The following is a 16,440-nucleotide window of genomic DNA, read 5'->3' on the forward strand; positions in this document are numbered from 1 at the left end:
TTGATGTTTCCCTCTGACTCCAACCTAGGCTGCATGGCATCCATAACGAAACCCCTCCACATTCTGATGCCATACGACTCGTGGTTACCTGGCCTGGATGGTCATCGTCAGGGGATGCAGGTACTGATGTGACACCCAGCTCCATGATGCATTGCAGCCTGCTGTTGCATTATGGCTTCCTCTGCCCACCCACTGTGACTACGTCATCTCATCAACTGACTCAAAATGTAGAACCCAGATGTAGGACCTGTAGCATGGCCATCTTATCATGAATATGTTCAACAACCCAACTGGATATTAACTTGACTCACGCCACTCTGCCTCATACATGTAATAATGCAACACCTCAGCCCTTATACACTAACACTTCACACCTTACACCTCACTCATAATATTAACCATATCCTCAGCTATCATTGTAATTCTCTACTTTTCTGTCACTGTGTCTTTGATTGACGCCTTTTACCTTGACATCTGTCTTGCATAAACAGTATCTTATACAGCCATTCCCATCATGGGATTTTAACTGAACAGCTACCGTCTGTACTCTTGTGTAGTTTTGGATCAGCTTGTTCAGATCCAAATACTTCACCACACTAATAGACTGCCTCAAAGCCCCACACTAATAGACTGCCTCAAAGCCCCACACTAACAGACTGCCTCAAAGCCCCACACTAATAGACTGCCTCAAAGCCCCACACTAATAGACTGCCTCAAAGCCCCACACTAATAGACTGCCTCAAAGCCCCACACTAATAGACTGCCTCAAAGCCCCACACTAATAGACTGCCTCAAAGCCCCACACTAATAGACTGCCTCAAAGCCCCACACTAATAGACTGCCTCAAAGCCCCACACTAATAGACTGCCTCAAAGCCCCACACTAATAGACTGCCTCAAAGCCCCACACTAATAGACTGCCTTAAAGCCCCACACTAATAGACTGCCTCAAAGCCCCCCACTAACAGACTGCCTCAAAGCCCCACACTAATAGACTGCCTCAAAGCCCCACACTAATAGACTGCCTCAAAGCCCCACACTAATAGACTGCCTCAAAGCCCCACACTAATAGACTGCCTCAAAGCCCCACACTAATAGACTGCCTCAAAGCCCCACACTAATAGACTGCCTCAAAGCCCCACACTAATAGACTGCCTCAAAGCCCCACACTAATAGACTGCCTCAAAGCCCCACACTAATAGACTGCTTCAAAGCCCCACACTAATAGACTGCCTCAAAGCCCCACACTAATAGACTGCTTCAAAGCCCCACACTAATAGACTGCCTCAAAGCCCCACACTAATAGACTGCCTCAAAGCCCCACACTAATAGACTGCCTCAAAGCCCCACACTAATAGACTGCCTCAAAGCCCCACACTAATAGACTGCCTCAAAGCCCCACACTAATAGACTGCCTCAAAGCCCCACACTAACAGACTGCCTCAAAGCCCCACACTAATAGACTGCCTCAAAGCCCCACACTAATAGACTGCCTCAAAGCCCCACACTAATAGACTGCCTCAAAGCCCCACACTAATAGACTGCCTCAAAGCCCTACACTAATAGACTGCCTCAAAGCCCCACACTAATAGACTGCCTCAAAGCCCCACACTAATAGACTGCCTCAAAGCCCCACACTAATAGACTGCCTCAAAGCCCCTCACTAATAGACTGCCTCCAATATGCCTCAAAGAAAATTGTTTCACGTGTACTCTATGGAGTCATTCATAATACATTTATGAATGGGAATGTATTTTTCTTAGCACTTAATATGGGTGCTTTTTTAAGCGTTGGCCCACCTGAGTATCATTCAGTCCAACTCTATTTGAAAAGGATACCATGTATTATGAGGCCTCGTGGCACATAGCACTGATTACATTAGCCAATGTGTTGATATTGGACTTAAACTAACAGCTGCTTGTTTTACTGAACTCTTTCAAAAACCCACTTTCTGGCCCAGAGGAATCAGACTGATTGTTACTGTACTATAAATCTGAGGTAGACTTAAATAAAAGCCTCTCGTCACCACACTTAAAATAGCAACATAGTAGACTACAGACATTTTTGGCTGCACACTTCTTTGAATTCTTCAAATTGATCTATAGATGCTCAAAATATCAAGAAACTGTCAACTGCAGCTGTTGATATGCAACAGCTTGCTAACGTCTTTATGTGGGTCATTGTTGGGTCATTATTTGGGTCATTGTTAGGTCATTATTTGGGTCGTTATTGGGTCATTATTTGGGTCATTGTTGGGTCATTGTTGGGTCATTATTTGGGTCATTCTTTGGGTCATTATTGGGTCATTGTTGGGTCATTATTTGGGTCATTATTGGGTCATTATTTGGGTCATTATTGGGTCATTATTTGGGTCATTGTTGGGTCATTATTTGGGTCATTGTTGGGTCATTATTTGGGTCATTATTGGGTCATTATTGGGTCATTATTTGGGTCATTGTTGGGTCATTATTTGGGTCATTATTGGGTAATTTTTGGGTCATTATTTGGGTCATTGTTGGGTCATTATTGTGTCCTCATCATCATACATGGGAAATGCTAACGCTCTAAATCACATTTTATTTGTCACATGCTTTGTAAACAACAGGTGTAGACAGTGAAATGCTTACTTACAGGCCCTTCCCAACAATGCAGAGAGAAAACCAGAAATATAACACAAGGAATAAATACACAATGAGTAACGATACCATAGCTATATACACAGGGTACCAGTACTGAGTCAATGAGTAACGATAACTTAGCTATATACACAGGGTACCAGTATAACACATTTACAACAGACACCCACGGAGCATCGTTACCCATCACACCACAAAAGCCGCGGCCCTTGCAGAGCAAGGGGAACAACTACTTCAAGGTCTCAGAGCGAGTGACGTCACCGATTGAAACGCTGTTAGCGCGCACCACCGCTAACTAGCTAGCCATTTCACATCGGTTACACCAGTCGATGAGTAATGATAACTTAGCTATATACACAGGGTACCAGTACTGAGTCAATGAGTAATGATAACTGAGCTATATACACAGGGTACCAGTACCGAGGCGATGTGCAGGGGTATGAGGTAATTGAAGTAGATATGTACATAAAGGTAGGGATAAAGTGACTAGGCAAGAGGATAGATAATAGTATGTGATGAGTCAAAAGGGTCAGTGCATATAATCCATCAACACATGTCTGCTGGCTATTACCAAAGATGGTAGATAAATGAAGAGAATTCACTCATTAAATGAAGATAGTTCACTCAGTTTAGCAGTGAAATAAAATAGTCAGTTCCAGTCTACTTAACTGGGTGTGTCTCGCATAGACACAAATACAACAATAGCAGCTGGGTCTGGTCTACTTAGTTCATTGACTTTTATTGAACCAGAAAAAAACAGTGAATGGGGTGTCCTCTTCCATCTCTGCTATTACTAGTAACCTCTTCCTGCTTCAGACAATGGATAACTTCCTGAATTCTTGCCTATCGCCACTCCTAAGGTCCTCTCCCCCAGCAGCAGCACATGCTAATTGAGCGTGCACGACATGCTGATGTGACCTCCCAATGAGTTAATGAAAAGAGCAGGGTAGCTGGGCGGGGCACTGGGCGGCAGGGCTCCTTACATGACGCTTGCTGAGGAAGAATGAGCTGAACCAATGTTGGGTTGAGCAGTGTGTGTTGAGGTAGTGTGTGTTGAGGTGGTGTGTAGGGCAGCGTTGGGGTGGGAGGACCTCCTACTCCTACTTTCACTCTCAAACGTTGAGCTCCAAATCAACCACTAGCCACCCCTATCCCTTGACAATTCAAGTACTGTATATCTGAATAGATCGGCTAGTTTGAAGGAATAGCTCCACCTTTCCTCTTACCTCTTGGATACACCAATCCAATCCTCTCGGATCTGGTGCCAAGGGGGTAGAGGCTAGGGGTCGATCAGGTGCTGGTGAGGTGGTGTAGGGCTGGGTTGAAGTAGGAGGTAACAAGGGTACCTTTTATTTTCATTCTCTCTCTCCCAGGTGACCCTGCTTGTCCTTAGAAACCAAGTGTGGGTGTGGCCTGGAATGACAATATGGCGACCCATCCTTGGTTTCTGAGGCCGTGCGGACATACACATTTTAAACCAAGAGCTGTTGGGTATTATTTTTGTGTTATGCAATAGAGCTGGTTTCCCAACCCAGGAGTATCAGGAGTACATGTTACACCAAAAACACAACAAATCAAAATGTGTTTCTGGACATGAGTCGACTGCAGCAGGTTACACCTGGTTACACCAGGTTACACCAGGTACAGGTTTCACCTTACAGTGAAATGCTTACTTAACCAACAATGCAGTTAGATTTTTTATTTTGATGAATTAAAATTGAAATATAACAAACAATAGCAATAGTGAGGTTATATACAGGGGATTCTGGTACAGAGTCAATGTGGAGGCTATATACAGGGGGTTCTGGTACAGAGTCAATGTGGAGGCTATATACAGGGGGTTCTGGTACAGAGTCAATGTGGAGGCTATATACAGGGGATTCTGGTACAGAGTCAATGTGGAGGCTATATACAGGGGGTTCTGGTACAGAGTCAATGTGGAGGCTATATACAGGGGGTTCTGGTACAGAGTCAATGTGGAGGCTATATACAGGGGGTTCTGGTACAGAGTCAATGTGGAGGCTATATACAGGGGGTTCTGGTACAGAGTCAATGTGGAGGCTATATACTGCGGGTTCTGGTACAGAGTCAATGTGGAGGCTATATACAGGGGGTTCTGGTACAGAGTCAATGTGGAGGCTATATACTGCGGGTTCTGGTACAGAGTCAATGTGGAGGCTGTATACAGGGGGTTCTGGTACAGAGTCAATGTGGAGGCTATATACAGGGGGTTCTGGTACAGAGTCCATGTGGAGGCTATATACTGCGGGTTCTGGTACAGAGTCAATGTGGAGGCTATATACTGCAGGTTCTGGTACAGAGTCAATGTGGAGGCTATATACAGGGGGTTCTGGTACAGAGTCAATGTGGAGGCTATATACAGGGAGTTCTGGTACAGAGTCAATGTGGAGGCTATATACAGGGGGTTCTGGTACAGAGTCAATGGGGAGGCTATATACAGGGGGTTCTGGTACAGAGTCAATGTGGAGGCTATATACTGCGGGTTCTGGTACAGAGTCAATGTGCGAGGGCACTGGTTAGTCGAGGTAATTGAGGTAATATGTACATGTAGGTAGAGTTAAAGTGACTATGCATGGATAACAAACAGAGAGTAGCAGCAGTGTACTTAATGATGGTGTTGGAGTCGTGCCTGACCGTGCAGTCATGGGTGAACAGGGAGTACAAGAGGGAACTGAACACGCACCCCTGAGGGGCCCCTTTGTTGAGGATCAGCGTGGCAGATGTGTTGTTACTTACCCGTACCATCATAAACACAGTTTGGTAGCTGGCCATGTCATTTCCATGGCACAAATATTTATTCTCAATGGAGTCAATGTTTATTTGCATGTCGACAAATGCAAGTGAAAGCATTGATCAAATGACTTGAGAATAGAGATCAACCCATCAACAGGGATACAACATTCCAGTCATAGTCAGTACAACCCAGTCAAACACAATTCCTGCACATCTCATTCATTACGTGTTTGTAAGCAATGTTTCTCAGGTGAGGCTCAGGGATAACCTAATCTCAGCATTGGAAAATAGTCCTGATGAGTCTCACATGGCTAACCACACTCTTTGGGAAAAGGCATAAACGACTTCATTCATTTTTAGGAGCCGAGATGAACAGACTTGTTTTAGCAACAGCATTAATCAGTTTAAGTTAGTTTTAGGCTATATTATGAACTTCTAACCTTGCAGCCAAAGAGACTGCTTCTATGCAAGGAATTCAGAGTTGAGTTGAGCACACCAGTCCTTAATTCTTTGCAGTAAGGGCACTTTCAACCCATAAGAGATTGCTACATATGGTCTCTGCTGGGTCAGTCCAAAAACATATTTTGGACCTTCTTTCCCTCTGCCCCCATCTCTCTCACGGCTGTTTTCTGTCCATCCATATGTCTCCCTCCCTCTATTTCTCTCACTGTCTTGTTTCTTCTTCTTTCCTGTCCTCCCCCTCTGCCTGTAGCGGTGACTCACGTCCATTATCTGTCTCTGTCTGTCTGTCTGTCTGTCTGTCTGTCTGTCTGTCTGTCTGTCTGTCTGTCTCTGTCTGTCTCTGTCTGTCTCTGTCTGTCTCTGTCTGTCTGTCTGTCTCTGTCTGTCTATATCTAGCTACTGTCTGTCTGTCTGTCTGTCTGTCTGTCTGTCTGTCTGTCTGTCTGTCTGTCTGTCTGTCTGTCTGTCTGTCTGTCTGTCTGTCTGTCTGTCTGTCTGTCTATATCTAGCTACAGTCTGTCTGTCTGTCTGTCTGTCTGTCTGTCTGTCTGTCTGTCTGTCTGTCTGTCTGTCTGTCTGTCTATGTCTAGCTAAAATCTGTCTTTTTCTGTCTATGTCTAGCTACAGTCGGTCTGCTGTTCTTGCCTGCTACTGATTACAGTTAACGGCTGGGCTGCTATGTGTTTTCTGTATGGCAGCCTATAATATTTGTGCAATGATAATGACATGGCCAGCTACCAAACTCTGACATGACCAACAACACTTCGTAGAGACATAAAACATAATTTGCTGTCTGATAGATAGTGTTTCTGATGGCTGTGTGTGTGTGTTGTGTGTGTGTGTGTTGTGTGTTGTGTGTGTGTGTGTGTGTGTGTGTGTGTGTGTGTGTGTGTGTGTGTGTGTGTGTGTGTGTGTGTGTGTGTGTGTGTGTGTGTGTGTGTGTGTGTGTGTGTGTGTGTGTTGTTCTATCGGAGTTGAAGGAACTGCCATTCTGATGTCTGTTTGGAATTCCTGTACAGTTTCTCTTGTTGGATGGATGTCTTCCCTCCGCGCTAGGCCACAGAGGCTCTTGGACAGTGTGTGTGTGTGTGTGTGATCATGCACGTGTGTGTGAAAGCTCACTGAGCACTTCAACAGGAGCAGATTAGCAAGCTCTCAGCCTGCTTATCTTTTATTGCCAAAGCATCTGCGTGTCTTTCAGTGCTCTCTGTTGTATTACTCTTCTCCTTTGCTGTGCGTTCTTTAGATTTTCCTTTGCATAAGCTTTAGAAGTTCAAAAGGGGATTAAAAGGAGACTTCCTTATTGTCAACATCTCAGCTGCAAGGCCTAAACAAACATTAATGACCATAATTATTGTACGGTTAAGGTAATAATGTGGTGTGCTTCCTGCTTCCCTCGGATAGGAACGAGAAGAGCCACGGGCAGCAATGTGGTTAGGGAGTTAAGACTGCTCAGTGATTATCTGGGCTCCAACATACACAGTTTTGCTATGGGGGAGACCCTGATTTGTCATGTGGTCTCAATCTACACAAACAAAAAAGAGCCAAATGGTTTTTAAAGACTGCTAACTCACAGAGCTGACTCCACTTCTTATCCCCCCTTTTCTCTCTCTGCCTCTATTGCTCTCTCTCTCAATCTCTCTCTCTCTCTCTCTCTCTCTCTCTCTCTCTCTCTCGCTCTCTGCCCCTCTCTCTCTCTCTCTCTCTCTCTCTCTCTCTCTATCTGCCTCGCTCTCTCTCTCTCTCTGCCTCTCTCTCTCTCTCTCTCTCTGCCTCTCTCTCTCTCTCTCTCTCTCTGCCTCTCTCTCTCTCTCTCTCTCTCTCTCTCTCTCTCTCTCTCTCTCTCTCTCTCTCTCTCTCTCTCTCTCTCTCTCTCTCTCAATTAAATTCAATTCAAGGGGCATGGGAAACATGTGTTAACGTTGCCAAAACAAGTGAGGTAGATAATATACAAAAGTTAAATAAACAATAAAAATGAACAGTAAACATTACACATACAGAAGTTTCAAAACAATAAAGACATTAGAAATGTCATATTATATATATATATATATATATATACAGTGTTGTAACAATGTACAAATGATTAAAGTACACAAGGGAAAATAAATAAGCATAAATATGGGTTGTATTTACAATGGTGTTTGTTCTTCACTGGTTGCCCTTTTCTTGTGGCAACAGGTCACACATCTTGCTGCTGTGATGGCACACTGTGTTATTTTACCCAGTAGATATGGGAGTTTATCAAAATTGGATTTGTTTTCGAATTCTTTGTGGATCTGTGTAATCTGAAGGAAATATGTCTCTCTAATATGGTCATACATTGGGCAGGAGGTTAGGAAGTGCAGCTCAGTTTCCACCTCATTTTGTGGGCAGTGAGCACATAGCCTGTCTTCTCTTGAGAGCCATGTCAGCCTACGGCGGCCTTTCTCAATAGCAAGGCTATGCTCACTGAGTCTGTACATAGTCAAAGCTTTCCTTAAGTTTGGGTCAGTCACAGTGGTCAGGTATTCTGCCACTGTGTACTCTCTGTTTAAGGCCAAATAGCATTCTAGTTTGCTCTGTTTTTTTGTTAATTCTTTCCAATGTGTCAAGTAATTATCTTTTTGTTTTCTCATGATTTGGTTGGGTCTAATTGTGCTGTTGTCCTGGGGCTCTGTGGGGTGTGTTTGTGTTTGTGAACAGAGCCCCAGGACCAGCTTGCTTAGGGGACTCTTCTCCAGGTTCATCTCTCTGTAGGTGATGGTTTTGTTATGGAAGGTTTTGGAATCGCTTCCTTTTAGGTGGTTGTAGAATTTAACGGCTCTTTTCTGGATTTTGATCATTAATGGGTATCGGCCTAATTCTGCTCTCTCTGCCTCTCTCTGCCTCTCTCTCTCTCTCTCTCTCTCTCTCTCTCTCTCTCTCTCTCTCTCTCTCTGTTTGGTAATTTAAGGGGCAATGGCACCATTAGTTTATTTATAGCCACGGGTTCACAGTAAATCATTAGCAAACAGACAGGGACAGAATGTCAAATGTCTTCCTCCACCATAAGATATGACCCACCAGAGGAACACTTCTCATAGGAGGCTGTCAGGATGGAGGATTGGCCAGCGTGTGTGTGTGTGTGGGTGTGTGTGTGTGTGTGTGTGTGTGTGTGTGTGTGTGTGTGTGTGTGTGTGTGTGTGTGTGTGTGTGTGTGTGTGTGTGTGTGTGTGTGTGTGTGTGTGTGTGGGTGTGTGTGTTTGTGTGTGTGTGTGTGTGTGTGTGTGTGTGTGTGTTTGTGTGGGGGGCTGAGATTGCCTTGACAGGCATTAGAGAATTCTCACACCTCTGTCCACACATTCCTGTACTGACTGACAATAAGCTGTTGTCCCAATACATCTCAACTACAGGGACTTCGAACCACACAGCGTTTGATCAGCACACAGAGGACAAATGAACTCTAGTCAAGGACCTCTTGTCTGTCCCCACAGTGAGCCATGATGGAACTCAGAACCATCTAACAACAGATGTACTGACTCAACTAGAAAGCTTGAATGCTACTCCATATGCAAGTAAAGAAACAAACTATGACATTGTGTGAACATTTAACATTACTCTATGCACATGTGGGTTTGAAATGGAGCACGCTCAAATATCTGAATGAGAAACTCTCACACATGTTGAGTGTGTTTGAATGACACAGCTTGATTGTATTAGCAGTATATTGTGTCGAATGATATCTCCTTTGAAGACATTCCACAAGATCACTGTAAAAAGGAGCTGATCGGAGTCATGATACCAGCACCACAGAGCCTGTAGTATTAATGGAAGAGAACAAGGGGTAAACAACCAGGCAGCAACAAGCTGGAAACCATTTCAGAGGAGAGAAAAAAGAAAGCGAGAAAATGTGAAGAGCATAAAAACAGTTCTCATGCCCGACTGACTCTGTCAGCGTCGTCATTTAATTGGGAGTACCTGTTTACATTCACATGCAAAGTAATGACTGCAATTTAAGGCCAAGCATCTGTCTGTGGAGTGATGAAAATAGTGTGCTTTGGCTTTACCCTTTAGCTTGAACCTCAAAACAAGAGTTTGCCGGGCTCTTCCTCATCAATGTGTATGGCATATGTAAGCTATATTATGTAGCTAGCTTCCCTTGTTCCTCATGCCTTGCTTCCAGCTACATTGGCCCCAGCAGATGAACAACAGGACTGAAGTTAGGACATGGTTTAGTTTTTCTCTCTAGAAACAGAGTCATCAAAGCACTACTGGGTCTGTCTTAAAGCTGGGTCTGTCTTAAAGCTGGGTCTGTCTTAAAGCTGGGTCTGTCTTAAGGCAGGGTCTGTCTTTAAGCTGGGTCTGTCTTAAAGCTGGGTCTGTCTTAAAGCTGGGTCTGTCTTAAGGCAGGGTCTGTCTTTAAGCTGGGTCTGTCTTAAAGCTGGGTCTGTCTTAAAGCTGGGTCTGTCTTAAGGCAGTGTCTGTCTTAAAGCTGGGTCTGTTTTAAAGCTGGGTCTGTCTTAAAGCTGGGTCTGTCTTAAAGCTTGGTCTGTCTTAAAGATGGCCCTCTGTTGGACCGCTGGGACATCTACAAAGTCAGGGAGAGAAAATGAACTTACTGAAAGGTTGGAGAGACTTCCTTTATGGTTGAGAGAGAAAAACGTCTTACAAAACAGAGGGGAAGGATTCAACCAAAGAAGGGAGAAGCTCCAAAGCTCCACAGTTTACAATGGATTTGGGTTCAGTTTTGCTTACATTGCAGTTTGTAGGCTATAAAAACTGAGGTTCTGGCTTTCCTTCCTTCCCCAGATGTCAACGAGTGCTCGACAGCTAACGGCGGCTGTGAGGGACATTGCTGCAACACCATTGGAAGCTTCTACTGCAAGTGCCCCGAGGGCAGTCGACTGGGCCCTGATGACAAGGCCTGTCAGGGTGAGAAAGAGGGCGAGCTGGGCCTCCTGGGTGGGTGTGGTGGTCAGGAGGGCAGAGAAGGACTTAAACCTTAAAACCTTAAACCTTAAAATGCTCCTTGAGGATTGGGCGTAGGTCATCCACAAATGTCCTTTTGCAGGCTCTGTGCTGTGCTGTTTTCTCCACTTCAGACAGAGACAGGAAGAGTCAGAGACATAAAAGAGCTTAGCAGACCACACACACACACAGGGAACACAATCTGAACAGGGGTGGAGATCTGGTCAACCAGTGAAATCAAAACCCTGCCTATTTGTTCTGACAGAAGCATGCTGAGTTAGCTGAGTTGTCTGCGTTAGCTGACAGGGCTATGGCCCTGTTGCTCTGAGGGGGTGCAGGTGTCAACAGGTGCCCTTAGCCTTTGACCCCTGACATGGGACGGTGTCACTATCTAGTGAGAGTTTGATCACTGGACACCAGTGAAGATATAAACTGAAGACGTCTCAGAAATGGTGTAGGAGTCTGTAGGAGCCATGTTCCAACAAACCCTTTTGATTCTGGAACAGACCATTCCAGGGTTAAATGTTTCTGTCTGCAACCCTCCACAAAGGATGGTGTTAATCCTAGGAGAGTGGAGTTTTGGAGTTGAGATGCGGGGGATGGGCGGTCACCTCCCCAAACAGCTGTCAGCCTCTCAGGCAGACCCAGCCTCTTCTGCTCAGGTCAAGACTGCCACACAATAACATTCAGACGACATTCAACCCCCAACCCAACTCCCAGTCTCAGCCTTACGCTTGAATGAAAGATGTCCTTTGTATCCTGCTGAAATCCTCTCACACAACGAACCTTAAATATGTTACCTTCCAAACTTCCACTGCAACTATTACCATTCAGGTATCCTCACTCAGCGAGGCAGCTGATTGGTCTAAATGGATTGGCATGTGACTTTTCAGTCCTGGAACCTCACAATCTATGCGCCGGTTACGAAAAGGCTCCTTACACGGCAGACAGCCCTCCTCTTTGACCCGCTCTTAGCCTCTTCTAGTGGAGGTTACCTAATTAAAGTAGCATTTAGTTCATTATGAGAACATTCCCACGAGCTGAGACTACTGTGTTGAATAGAGAATGCCCTTAACCCCAGATCTGGTATCAGATTACCTTAGGCCCAATCATAAAATAAACCATTATGGGGAGTGAAAATACATCTGACTCTGTATCAGTGCTACTGTCATCACCAGTAGTTGCCTGCAGTGGAAATCCCACCAGGAATTAGCAGGAATCAGAATGTAGTTGAAACAGCTCGACTCATTGGTGTTCTCCAAATGGGTCGTCAACGTTGACTGTCCTTGGAGGAGCACTCAGGTATGTTGTCTCCTTATCATGCCTCTGCTCCCTAGAACATGGAACAACATGGAACATATGTTTAGATGTACCAGAATGGTTCTGGAATGGTCCTAAACACTCAGTTCTGCTGCATAGCAGACAACCTGTTTTGAAAGAGTGTCAGTGGTGAATCATCAATACAAGGGCTAGAGGAATTCCTGACCACATGACCTGACCAGGAAGAACTCTGCACTCCAGTTCAGAGGGCTATAAGTAGGGTCCATGAGGTTTTCCTAATCGGGTCATGTGGTCAGAACATACTCCTGGTCCTAGTCATTAGAGTTAACAGCAAAGCGCTGTACGCAAACTTCCACTGATGAAGAGAACGTGTGTCCAATTGGTGATTCAATATTAATGGTTGATTTAATTGTATCAAAGTGGTGAGTTAGTCTATAAAGTGGTCATTAACATTGTGTTCCTGAAACAGTCTCTCGTGAAGTCATCACTTCCATCATCAAGCCAACCTTCTTATTGTTTCAGCGTCCAACTATGAGGTTGTTGTCAAACAAAAAAGAACTTCAGTGCCGGAACATTTTTACTGCATTCCTAAGTGTGACACGGTCATGGGTCATGACAAGCATCCAACACTCTCCTCTGGAACACCCATGAAAACACTACATCCCAAATAGCATCCTACTCCCTATTTAGTGCTCTACTATTGACCAGGCCCCATAGAGCTCTGGTCAAAAGTAGTGCACTATTTAGGGAATAGGTTGCCATTTGGGACACATCCACTGTAACACACATATTAGTCTCCTGATGAATGTGGCCATTTTTTGGTTCATGTCTGTTAGAGTGCTCAAGTCACAAATGTTGTCTAAAGGTTTGTGTATTATTCCATCATAATAAAGCATTCCTTCAAACTTCCTTCATCAATGCCCATAGAGGGAATAAACTGGCACAACCTCCTATTAAAATGAACTTGTTCTGCAGCACACTTGCTTTGAGAGTGTCTGAGAATATTGGCTCAAAGTCTGAACATTTTCACATACTTTTTGAGCCCAGGTTTGATTGTCTGTCCATCTGTCTCCTCCGTAGACGCGAATGAGTGTGAGGAGCTGAATGGCGGCTGCCAGCAGACCTGTGTGAACACGGCAGGCTCCTACCACTGTGAGTGCAGTCAGGGCTTCCGCATGCACACTGATGGAAGGACCTGCATTGGTGAGTAATGACCATGTGAGACCAGATTCGATCCCGGTCGTCAGCACAACTCAAGATTATGTTATCCCTCTGAGTTAAAGTTAGCCCTCTGAGTTAGCCCTCTGAGTTGAAGTTAGCCCTCTGAGTTGAAGTTAGCCCTCTGAGTTGAAGTTAGCCCTCTGAGTTGAAGTTAGCCCTCTGAGTTGAAGTTAGCCCTCTGAGTTACAGTTAGCCCTCTGAGTTAAAGGCATTGGTTTAGGCATTGAAAGCCAATACTCCAATATTCAGGTCTCAGTCAAGGTTACTCATTACACAAGCACAGTTCACCAAACAATCTCCTTCACACATTTTCCAACATCTGTTCCGTAGCTTACTACCTAATTCATTTTAGTAGGTTTTGCTTCTTGCCATTTCGAATGACGCTACTTTTTGGTTTGCGCCTGCGTAGCTAACAAAGCTAACATCTGGTGCTGCCTTTGAAACTCCAGGAGACTGGACCGCGATTCACACTTCCACCAACGGAGAAAGTGTCTCTGTTTTGTGTCTCCAGCACACAGTTCCAACGTGAGAGAACACAGCTACTCAACCACACGACTACCAGTTGGTCTGAAGTGATGGGAAACTACATCAAGTACTCGAGGCTCCATTAGGAGGACAAGAGAAGGTTTTAGATTCCCAACGTTGGAAATTAGAGTGTTTATGTAGGTCCAACCTATTGGCACAGGAGCTGGACAACAAAAATAACTTGGAAAAAAGGTCATGCCCAACTCACTATTTGCTGCTCCCTATAATCAATAAAACCTGATCAAATATCACTTGTGTGGGAGCATTCGTGTTAGTGAAGACAAAGTTCACTGTTGTCTCCAGCCCTGTGGGTTTAGACTCAGGATTGGTGGGTGGTGGTTGAGGGATGAGGGGGATGAGAGGGGAGGTGTCTCTGCTTGGCTTCCTAATTGCGTCTGCTGAAGTCATCACAGTTAAAGCTAACCTTTCCCCCTCCAGTTTTACAGGCCGTCTGTGTAATAGGGTCTGTCTTTAAGGCACCCTGAAGGCCCAGCACTGACTTCCTTACTCAGCACAGGAGTAAATCATAAGAGGGATACTCACGGATGGAAAGAGCATTAGAACCCAACCAGGGGCACCCTCTGGAGAAGCTGGAACCTGGAACCATCATTATCCAATTTCCAGTCTTTAGAGCTTTCTGTAATCACAAATTCCCATTATGGTGTTGTGAAAAGATGGAGCTGGTCCAACAGTGTTGTAGCCCACAATATGGTTCTTCCTTCTTTGAATTCACACTTTAGTGACAGGTCTCTAAGAAGGGTTACTCGTTTACTCACCAAATGGTGATCAAAGACAACATTAGCGAAAGTACAGATGTAGGATCTTAATTTGAGTTAGTTGGCTACAGCATGAAAATAATCCTGCAGCAATAGAAAATGTGATTATAATTAATGGTAATTTTTGTAGGGGTTGATACATTTTTTTGGCAGGGCAAATCAAGTCTGAAATTTCAAAGTGGAAATTTCAAACTTTAGAAGCTTTTTTAAATCTCAAATACAATACAAGTTTGCTTTTCCTGCTGTGCATAAAATTCAGCGACCAACGAGCGATTACTTTAAGATCCTACATTTCTAACTACCTCAGCATGCTGTCGAATACCTCTCTACTGACAGTTGCCACATCATTTCATTTGCATACAGAAATATTTTTCTCTAGTCTGTCATATGTGAAGTTGTTCATTTCTTGTGTCTGTCTTTCTGTCTGTCCCAACTATGAAGCTGTGAACTCCTGCTCGGTGAAGAATGGCGGCTGTGAACAGAAGTGTGTGGACATGGACAACGACCACTACAAGTGCGAGTGTCGTATGAACTACCAGCTGAAGAGGGATGGGAAGCACTGCGAGTGTGAGTCTTGACTACACTGGATATGGTGCTCTGACTTCCCTACAGTTACAACAATAGTGTCTTTATGTTAGAATGGAGAGCTAAGAGTTACATATAAAGAACAGGAGGAAGGTTTCCGTTTTGGCATGACCAGGACATGACTAAGTAAAACTTTCTCAGCAAATTGACACTGAGTTACATGAAGGTCATAAAGTCACATGCTGTGCTGACTGTGGCCTGGTCTGTCTGCCCTCTGTGGTTGTCTGTCTGTCTGTCTGTCAGTGAGGGACCCCTGTGTGGACAGGAATGGAGGTTGTGCTCAGCTATGTCATTCTGTGGACGGTGAAGCAGAGTGCAGCTGCAGACCAGGGTACACACTGGCCAGAGACAGCCAGGGCTGTGAGGGTAAGAGCACACACGTGTACAGTATGTCTGGAAATGCGCTGATATGCACACACACACACACACAAACTATGGTTCTCATATTTCAATATGCTGTTACATGCAGACAACCTTCCCAGAAATGTCCAAGAGTGAAAGAGACTTTTACGAACTTGTCTATAAATCTCCACCACCATGAACCCTCTTAAGAAAGCAAGCCTAGTCCATTAAAGCCCTCATTGAGAACTGGCCACTGAAAAATCATAGCCATCACCTCTATCCATCTCATGAACTTTGTGAACATTGAGTTTTAATGGTGGTTTAACTGACACTCCGTTAATGTAAACGTTTGCTATTCTTCAAATCAGTGCTCCTGGACAACATTCATCAGAGAGTTGCCTTTTTCCCAGGGCCATTAGAGCTGAGGCTTTATGACCCAGCCCTCCGGGGCCGTATGTATGACTGGAGCTGTGCTGTCTATATGTGTGGGGCCTAAAGCTGATTAATGCTATGGCTGGAAGTTACTACTATAACATGGGGTGGCTAGAAGGCTACAGGGTTCAGGCAACTTCATTAAACACAACACTCTGTGTGTGTGTGTGTGTGTGTGTGTGTGTGTGTGTGTGTGTGTGTGTGTGTTTGTGTGTGTGTGTGTGTGTGTGTGTGTGTGTGTGTGTGTATGTGTGTGTGTGTGTGTGTGTGTGCATGCCTTTGTGTGTGTGTGTGTGTGTGTGAGTGCGTGTGTGTGTGTGTGTGTGAGTGCGTGCATGCCTTTGTGTGTGTGTGTGTGTGTGTTTGTAGTATGCTTCATAATCACCCAGAGCAGCCCACCACCAGGCTTGTGCTTTAGCATTACTATGATGAAAGGTCAAGAGCAGATCACTGACCCACAAGTCAATTTCTTAACCAGAAGCATTTTCCCCGCCTCGA

The 16,440-nt window shown here is 44.7% G+C and overlaps 2 protein-coding genes across 2 annotated transcripts in view; one reads left to right on the top strand and one right to left on the bottom strand.

Moving 5' to 3' along the window:
• LOC139382327 (alpha-2-macroglobulin-like) overlaps nucleotides 1-16,440 on the bottom strand; it is a 563,422-nt gene that overhangs the window by 148,978 nt on the left and 398,004 nt on the right. The gene's annotated exons all lie outside the window — the stretch shown is intronic.
• LOC139382324 (multiple epidermal growth factor-like domains protein 6) overlaps nucleotides 1-16,440 on the top strand; it is a 90,432-nt gene that overhangs the window by 26,712 nt on the left and 47,280 nt on the right. The window contains exons 5-8 of the mRNA XM_071126252.1: nucleotides 10,622-10,744; nucleotides 13,142-13,264; nucleotides 15,025-15,150; nucleotides 15,412-15,534. Of these exons, the coding sequence (XP_070982353.1) occupies nucleotides 10,622-10,744; nucleotides 13,142-13,264; nucleotides 15,025-15,150; nucleotides 15,412-15,534 (495 nt within the window). The remainder of the gene's footprint in view (nucleotides 1-10,621; nucleotides 10,745-13,141; nucleotides 13,265-15,024; nucleotides 15,151-15,411; nucleotides 15,535-16,440) is intronic.

The sequence above is a fragment of the Oncorhynchus clarkii genome, chromosome 24, assembly GCF_045791955.1.
Source record: "Oncorhynchus clarkii lewisi isolate Uvic-CL-2024 chromosome 24, UVic_Ocla_1.0, whole genome shotgun sequence".
In the NCBI taxonomy this organism is placed as follows: Eukaryota; Metazoa; Chordata; class Actinopteri; order Salmoniformes; family Salmonidae; genus Oncorhynchus; species Oncorhynchus clarkii.